Raw genomic sequence first — 9,507 nt, forward strand, 5'->3', positions numbered from 1 at the left:
GTGGTTCCTTTTAATCTACTTGCACTTTGATGTACTTTTGAACTGCTAGGTTGGCAGGAGCTGGGACCGAGCAATTGGACCTCACCCCATCGCGGAGATTTGAACCACCGAGCTTCTGATCAGCAAGACCTAGGCTCTGTGGTTTGCACCACAGCACCACCCTATGCCTCAAATTTTGAGCAAGTTGAGGGGCAAAAACAAAATTAACTAGATTGACTGTGCCACACAAATTATGATCATCTCTTCCCAGCTCAGAGGCTTTGAAACACTGAGTGGTTGAATGGGTCAGATTATGGAAAATATTCAAAGAGGTGCTTTTGCTTTTTGCTTTTTTATTTAAAAAAATAGGGTATGGATTCTGTCTGTTTTAACTGCCCTCTCCCCATCTTCAGTTACTGTAGGTAAATGTATTTATGTTCTCATACTGGGAAATTAGGCCGTCTTCTTGTTCACTAAAATGAATGCAAGTTAACGGAGATGTAAGGCAGTCCAGATTATCACAAGGTTTCAACTGAATAAACCAACCTCTTTCTAGGGATTTGTTTTTGACTGACAAAGCTGAGGCGACATGTCTGCCCACTACAATGAAATATCACTCAGCTCCGGAGCTGGATCACACTTAGAGGCTGAATTTGTCTCTCCAACTCTTACATCACAGAATGCACGCAAAATTTCTGCCTTCAGTAAACAGATGTCAAATGAAATAAAGACATGTAATGATGGTGCCAGACGAGCTTCTCTGGGAAGAGTATTTCACAGAAGGGGAGCCACCACAGCAAAGGCCCATCCTTGTCTTCTTATCCTCTGAACCTCTTGGGGACATGAGATGTAGAGAAGGGCCTCAGATCACAAGTGCCACCTTGAGGTATTGGGGTCCTAATGCATTTAAGGCTTTGTAGGTAAAATCCAGCACGTTGAATTGGGCCTGGAAACTAATTGGCAGGCAATGCAGTCAGGCCAGGAATGGTGTAATATGCTCAAACCGTCTTGTTCTGGTGAGCAACCTGGTCATTGAGTTTTGTATCAGCTGAAGTTTCTGAACTGCTTTTAGAGGCAGCCCCACGTATAACACATTGCAGTTATCCAACTTGGAGGTTACGAGAGCGCAGGTGACAGAAGTCAGAGAGGGGCATAGCTGAGCTACCAGCAGAAGATGACAGAGTGCATTCTGCACCACCAAGGACCCCTGGGCCTCAGGTAATGGATCCGGGAGCACCCCTAAGTTACGTACCTCTTCCTTAACCCTGCTTTGTCAGAATCTCTCCCCCGCAATCATGGACCAGTTTAATACGGGGGGTAAATAAAGAACGTTCGACAACCAGAACATTTATGAAGTGTTGGTGGGTTCCCACGAGTCAACATACAGTGATAAGAGCAAAAACCTTTATTGAACTACATAACTGGGAAACAGGGGCAAAGCAACTCCTTATATACATTTCTGAAAGCCTGGGCCACTCCCACCTCCAACATGATTGACTGTCTTAACTTCCAAGCTGTGAATCACGACTCAAGTTTAAGGGCCAATGGCAGAGGCCCAATTCCTGAAATGTTTTGTGATGGGACAAAATGTTAGGAATCAGAACGCAGGAGCTCAGAATCCCTAGTCCAGACTGAAGCTCAGGCAAACACAGACCACTGAATACATAAGAACTTACTTCTGTGTTTTCAGCATTTGGGAGTCAAAACGTACAAGTACCAAGGCGTTTGAGATCCAAGGTATGACTGTACTCTATAAGTTTAAAAAAACAACAACGCTTGGAGCGTCCTGGTTCTTACTTTCCCCACACATGTATACAGAACTCAAATTCTGACTGTTATCTACATGGGCTAGTGATGCATGCTGCAGAATGATAGTACTGTAAAAATAAATTTAAAAAGCTCAAAAACTTTTGGGGTGTCCTGGTTTTTACTTTTAGAAATATGGCATTCTTAATATCAATTTGTTTTTGAAAGCAATAAGGGGGCAAACAATACTGGGAAGGGATGTGATGAAGGAGATAAACCCATCTTCAGGGTGGGGACAGGATGGGACGGGACTGAAAATCATGTACTGTGCACTCAGACTTGACTCTACTTTTAAACACAGGACTTCAATTTCTGCCAACTAAGAATGATCTCTGGGAAAATTCAGCTCTTGCTCAGGACTAAGCAATGCTGCCTACTTATTATCTCTCAAGGAAAACAATCATAGTTGTACAATTCAGGGGGGAGAGGCTTTAGCAATTTGGTCAGGCATGATGCATCTGTGAATACGAAGAACACTCTGAGGAATCATCTCCATCATTGTCAAAATTGCTGGCTTCCATCCTCTTACATAGTAGATATACACAGTCTGTTTGGATTAAAAAGCAACAATAGCATCTTTAAAAAGGCATAACAACTTGCTAATTTTCAAAGCGATGTCTAGGCACAGCCAGGGTTCTGCCAGTCTTTTGTGTCATCATTCTTCTTTTACATGTTTGGATATGATTCCGTCCGCTCATCAATTTCAAGGAATATTCTTTTTGTGAAATGTGAACTTCCTTGACTAGGCATGGTTTAGCACATGATTTATCACATAATTTAGCATATTCTTTCACTGAAATGCTGCCTCACCACAATGTACCTTATGTTCTCTTGGGTAACTGTCGTGGAAATATATATATATATATATTTGCAAACCAAGGAACAGTGAAATTCTATAACTAAACTGCTGCAGATGGTGATTTTTTAAAAAAAGTAATAATAATGTTATTATTTGTATCCCAGCAACCTCCAGTCATCCCTGGGAATAATGTGTGAAGAAAAAGAAAATATGTTGGCTTACTTAAAGAACAAAGCGCTGGTGCATAGACTACCTAACAGCCCACTATTCAAAGGATACTTTAGCCAAACTGATAACATCCGCATACAAGGCTGTAGTGGAAACATGGGAATCTACATTGGGAGGGGAAGATTTCTGAGTAGGATCCTGCTGGTGTTGTTTCTGCTCTTACTTCTGCTTCACACCATATGTAAGGCACATTCTATTAACTGCAGCATTTATGATGATCCTCTTCCTATTGCTCACGAATTTTACCAGCCAGGAGACCTTGTAATTGGTGAGATGGTTTCGCAAGTCATATACTTCTCTAATATCCAGTCCTTCAGGGAACAGCCTTCACAGATACTGATTGATGAACCTGTGTAAGGCATTATTTATTCCCCTTCTTACTGAGTCTAAAATAGTCAGACCGCAATGATTGAAAATGCATCATTAAGCAGTACTGTGATTTATATTTTGATGTAATTCTTTATGGAAACCCAGTAACATTGTAATGGTGGGGTGAAGCATTCTTTAGTTTCATGGAAGAGGTATGAGGTACTTAAGCTCAGCATGGCTAGATGAGGGGCAAGGGTGGATATGGGTAGACAGAGAAGCAGAGACAAGAAGCCCCCAATTTACACAAGGGTCACGTTCCGGGAATCACGCCGAAAGCCAACGTTGTGTATGGTCAAAATAAATCAGGTTCAATGGCAGATGGGATTCCCAAAGTCTTTTTTCCCAGACACTCATCCACTTTAGATTCAGGGGTTGTTGTTTTTTTTTTTTTTTGCCAGGCATCTAAAGCTGTATATGGATTGCAGTTTTACTGTATTCATTTCACTTATTAACTGTTTGTACTGCTACTAAGTTTTCCTTTGCAAAGCCCACTAAAATAAACAGTTCTGTGCTTCCTTTTATTATTTAGTAAACCTGCTACAGCATTTTCACATGGTGGATCATGCCTTGTCACTGCCCCGCTATTTCTGTCCTGTCCACACCTCGTTACTTCCCAACCTTGAGGAATGTGAATGCATTTACATCTGGATCTTCTGACTCTTTCTCTGTGGAACACAATTCCTGCTCTTTTCTGTCTCTCCTCACTCTTGCAGCGCATCACTTTCTCCCCTTGCTTTTCCCTCAGATTGCTCCACTTCTGCCCTCACAGTGCTCCATTTTCTGTTCAATTGCTCAGTTGAAGATCAGAGCCTGGAAAAGTATTCAGAGCAAAGAGCTTTGCTCTTCCCATTTCATTATTTAGTTATATGTCCTTCTGGGAGGCAAACATCTCACAACATCTCACGTTGAAGTAAGCAGTCAGCAAGGGAAGGATCAGAGGTTCTGTGGCCTCAGGTGATGTTCTCTATGGTTTTCTAGCACCTATGGGCACTGTGTTGACATGGCCACACCTATTGACTTTCAACTGCTTGTTTTTATTGGTACAAAGTGCAACTCCTTAAATGCAGGGAGCAATTCTTCTTCTTCTTCTTCTTCTTCTTCTTCTTCTTCTTCTTCTTCTTCCTCTTCCTCTTCCTCTTCCTCTTCCTCTTCCTCTTCCTCTTCCCCTTCCTCTTCCTCATCCTCATTTCAGTCCATTGTGTTGTAATTGTATTACAGCTCTGTGCCAAAGAACTACCAGCACATCCTGGCCTTAGCATTTGCTGTCAAAGAAATCAATGCGAATCCCAAAGTCTTATCCAACATCTCTCTAGGGTTCCACGTCCTCAATAGCTACTACACTGCAAGGATGACCTACAAGGCCACGCTCAACCTGCTCTCCACACAGCATAGATTTGCCCCCAACTTCAAGTGTCACAAGTGGAACAATCTGATAGCTCTCATTGGAGGATGCTTCTCTGAAATCTCTGCCAATATGGCCACCATTTCAGCAACCCACAAGATTCCACAGGTAAATTGGCAGCATGGGTGTATGGGAAATACTATCTTGATTTCAACACAGTCTTGACAAGGCTCCTGCAAAATTTTATTCAGGAGGACAGGTTAGATTGGGATTCACCAAGCAATGCTGAGAGCCAATTGTCCAGAAAACTCTCGTATCCGTAAATTGAAGTGGAATGGTATGAATGTGTCTAGGACAGAAAGCACAGATAGTTTTTATGATTTCTTTCCCCCCATTTTTTACTAGACCTTATACACAACTGAAAACACATAATGTAAGCAATAGCTGACAGAACTGTGTAACTTTAGTCCATAGAGGAAGGGACTAAGGAGGTTAATATAGTACTCTAAAATACCTTAATGGCTGTTACATAGAAGAAGGGAAATACTTGTTCTCTGCTGCTCTATAAGGCTGGACTACATATTTTTAAAACATTAGGAGAAACAATAAAAAAATGTTCAATAATGAAGCAGATTAGTGGGCATTCTTCCACCCTGTTTTATTGGGAAAGCTATGCCTCTGAAGTACCTGTGAAATCTATAGTTTTACATTCTCTCATAATCCATAAGAAACAAAACTAAACACCTCATGCATTTCATTTTAGCTCACATATGGATCCTTTTTGGCGGTACAGGATGCAAACCTGCTATTCCCATTTTTATACCAGATGGTCCCAAATGAAGCCAAACAGCACATAGGAATTGTGCGATTACTTCAGCATTTCAGATGGACATGGATTGTACTTTGTGCTGTGAATGATGACAAAGGGGACCAGTTTCTACAGACAATTTTACCACTACTCTTTGAGCATGGCATCTGCTATGACTTCATAGTAAGATTAGAAAAATGGAATTATCTGGATGAGATGATACGCTTGTTTATAATACGCCAGGAAAGTTATGCAATTGCGTTTGAGACAAAAGCTAATGTATTTGTGGTTTATGGGGAGCCTCCATCCTTTCTGTTTTTGAGAGTATTGTCGTTTGTAGTACCATTATTGGGATGGCCACCACTGGGTAAAGTGTGGCTTGCTACATCTCACTGGGATTTTGCATCAGTTTCTATTCAGAAAACCTGGGAAATAAAAATGTTCCATGGTACTCTATCCTTCACTGTCCACTCAAGTCAGCCATTAGGGTTCCAGAAGTTCATTCAGACGATAAGACCCTTCTGGCACAAAGAGGATGTTTTCATCCAGGACGTCTGGGAACAGACTTTCACCTGCTCCCTGAAAGCATCTAATGGACAGGAGGTGGAGGCTGCGCAGAAAGAACCTTGCACTTTGGAGGAGAAACTGGAGAACCTTCCTGGGGTTTTGTATGAAAAACACATGACTGGTCACAGCTACAATGTCTACAAAGCTGTCTATGCTGTGGCACATGCTTTGAACTCCATATACAAATCCAGCTCCAAAAATAGCAGATTGGCAAGAGGAGAGAGATTTGCCTTTCTGAATGTGCAACCATGGCAGGTAATGACAACTCTGAACTTCTTTGCTTTGCCTTCAGCTGCCACTGACCTCCTGGCTTTTCACCTCACCAGTCCCAATGAGCTCCAGCCGTGTCTGGTGGCAAGAGCCACAGAACTTAGCCTGCCTGACCTGGTGCACATTTACTCAGAGTCAACATCACTGTCATGCTAGCTTGCCAAATATCTGCAATAGGATCCCAACTACTGATCTGGTTTGCTAGACATTTTCAATCAATGTAACCGCTCTATAGACCGTTCTTTGTGTAATTAATTTCATATTAATGATAATAAAAGACAAGTGGAAATACTCCATCACCATATATACTGCGTTAAGAACAGTTATTCATATCATTAATTTCATGTTAATATTTCAATATTCCAGGTCCATCCCTTTCTGAAGAGCCTTGTATTCAACATCAGCGCTGGAGATATGGTGCACTTTGATGAACATGGAGAACTGGTTGCAGGTTTTGATGTTACCAATTGGATCACTTTCCCCAATGGCTCACTGACTAGATTGAAAGTTGGATGCCTGGAGCCTCAGGCTCCTCCAGGCAAAGAGTTAACCATCAATGATGAGCAAATTGTGTGGCATCCACGTTTTAATCAGGTAAATTATAACTGCAAATTCTTGATTCCATAAAAGGAGAATGTTCCCTTCTGAACAGCTCACCCTTCCGTCAGTTCTAGAGGTGCCCTATTGTAAATTTAATGCTTTATGATCCTTGACCTCATAAATTGATCTCAAACCTTAAAATAAAGCAAGGAGTCCTTTTGGCCATCTGCGCCATTTAATTTCTTTGTGGAAAAATGTTGTCACATAAGACAGTTACAAAGCGTTGGAAAATAAAATATTTTATTTTGCTGAAATGTCACAGAATATCATGTAGTGATTCTTGGAAGGGAAAAGGATGGATCTTGCTCTTATCTTCAAGATATCTTTATCTTATTTCTACAACTTCATATTTTGGGGGGTCCGGAGATGGCATTGTCTTTCTGATGATCAGCTTTAAGGCTGAGTCTTAGACTGATCGAACCGAGAGATGGAGGTGGGAATCAGTAACAAATGGGCGACAGAGGAGCTGAGCCAACTGGTTCATGCTCAGTCTCTCTGCCCCTCACATAAGTCTAATCACATGGAGGTGAAGGACGTTAAAGGGCTAATCTATTGTTCCTCATGTATATGATTTTGCACAGGCGCTGCCCCTTTCTGTGTGCAATGACAACTGCAACCCTGGCTTCAGCAGAAAAAAGAAGGAAGGAGAGAAGTTTTGCTGCTATGATTGTGCTCCTTGTCCAGAAGGAATGATCTCTAGTCAGAAAGGTGGGAGGCAGGAATTCCCATGACCTAATTTATGCTATTTATTACCTTTGTTTTGAGAATGCTGGTGAATGCAGAGGAGTCTAAAACTGAAGGGCTTTTAAGAAACAATTTTCTTGTTGTTGAGTTCTCATTATTTAAAAAAATATTCTTGGGTCAAAGTTATTGGGCTTTTATAGGATTTTTAAAACAACAACAACAACCCCCCTACTTGCCGTACGTTCAGGTTTCTCCAGGCATTTTGCCTATTCAGCAACAATCTGCCTGGACGCCATTTGGCAGCCCAATTCCCAGATGTGTCAGGGAAAACCCAGACGTATGGCAGCCCTACATTAGACCGAACACAATTTTGCCGCCTACATAACTCATGGGACATTGTGAGGATAAAGTGGAGGGAACAAAGTATGCCACTTGTAGTTCCTTGGATATAAATGTAATAACTCAATGTAGATGGATGGATGGATGGATGGATGAATAATTAGACACCTGTTTGAGATGGAAAAATGAGCAAGGTGCCCATCGGTTGCCAACAATTTCCCAAGCAATGAGGAGGTCCTCTCCTGGTTCCAGCCAACTCTAAAGCCAGGGTGAGAAACCTTTTGCACCTCAGGGCCTCATCCTGTTCTGTGCAACCTTCTAGGAATAGTTGGTGGGTCCTGAGGCAAAAGTGGAGGGAGCAACTAAGATGAGTTTTAACTTGTACCGTGGGCTACTTTCTATACAATCTTTCTATGAGATTCACTTCTCCTGGATTTTGACATCCTGAAACCTTCTTGTGGCTGATTGCTTTTGATTGGCATTACCCAGTGTAAAGGAATGCTTAAATAGCTGTTTGTGTTTAGATAGATGCTCGTCAACATTCTGAAATACTTAAGCACTTTCATTTTTCAGACATAGATGCTTGCGTCATTTGTCCAGAAGACCAATATCCCAACATGGATCAAACTCATTGTGTTCCCAGGATTGTGAGCTTCCTCTCTTACAAAGAAAATCTGGGGATCATCTTAGTGGTGTTGGCTATTTCTCTCTCTCTCATCACAACTCTAGTACTTGGCATTTTCCTGAAGCACAAGGATACTCCCATAGTCAAAGCCAACAACCGCACCCTCACCTACATCCTTCTCATCTCCCTCCTCCTTTGCTTCCTGTGCTCCTTGCTTTTCATTGGACGGCCTGGAAGGGTGATCTGTCTTCTCCGACAAATGGCTTTTGGCCTTGTTTTCTCTCTGGCCATTTCCACTGTGTTGGCAAAGACGGTCACTGTGGTTGTGGCATTTATGGCCACCAAACCAGGATCCAGCATAAGAAAATGGGTGGGGAAAGGACTGACCAATTCGATTGTCTTCTTCTGCTGCTTCATCCAAGCTGCCATTTGTGCTCTTTGGTTAAGTACTTCTCCACCGTTTCCAGATAAGGACACACATTCAGTGATTGGGGAAATCATACTTGAATGTAACGAGGGTTCAGCGTCCATGTTTTACTCTGTCTTGGGCTACATGGGCTCCCTGGCCACCGCCAGCTTCATAGTAGCTTTCTTTTCCAGGAAACTCCCTGACAGTTTCAATGAAGCCAAATTTATCACTTTCAGCATGTTGGTGTTTTGCAGTGTTTGGTTGTCCTTTGTGCCAACCTACTTGAGCACCAAAGGGAAATACATGGTGGCTGTGGAGATCTTCTCCATCTTGGCCTCCAGTGCTGGATTACTGGGTTGCATCTTCACCCCCAAATGCTACATTATTGTGCTAAGGCCTGAGCTGAACAGCAGGGAGCAAATGATAAGGAAGAAAGAATAAATTAAAAAACTGATTAATCTCTTTATTTAACTCTTACACATATTTCATCAGATATGACGGTAATAGAAATGTCATTGGAATTCCCATATGAGTGTTTGATGAAGAAGAAGAGAAGAAGAAGAGTTTGGATTTGATACCCCGCCTTTCACTCCCCTTCAGGAGTCTCAAAGCGGCTAACATTCTCCTTTCCCTTCCTGCCCCACAACAAACACTCTGTGAGGTGAGTGGGGCTGAGAGACTT

The 9,507-nt window shown here is 42.1% G+C and overlaps 1 protein-coding gene across 1 annotated transcript; it reads left to right on the forward strand.

The window, feature by feature from the left end:
- Positions 1–719: 719 nt before the first annotated feature.
- On the forward strand, positions 720–9,266 carry LOC144325860 (vomeronasal type-2 receptor 26-like). Its single transcript, XM_077920614.1, has 7 exons — positions 720–865; positions 3,019–3,165; positions 4,400–4,691; positions 5,350–6,153; positions 6,535–6,762; positions 7,350–7,476; positions 8,365–9,266. Exons 1-7 carry the CDS (start codon positions 720–722, stop codon positions 9,264–9,266), a joined length of 2,646 nt encoding a protein of 881 aa, XP_077776740.1.
- The last annotated feature ends 241 nt before the right edge of the window (positions 9,267–9,507 follow it).

The sequence above is a fragment of the Podarcis muralis genome, chromosome 16 (assembly GCF_964188315.1).
Source record: "Podarcis muralis chromosome 16, rPodMur119.hap1.1, whole genome shotgun sequence".
NCBI classification, from domain to species: Eukaryota; Metazoa; Chordata; class Lepidosauria; order Squamata; family Lacertidae; genus Podarcis; species Podarcis muralis.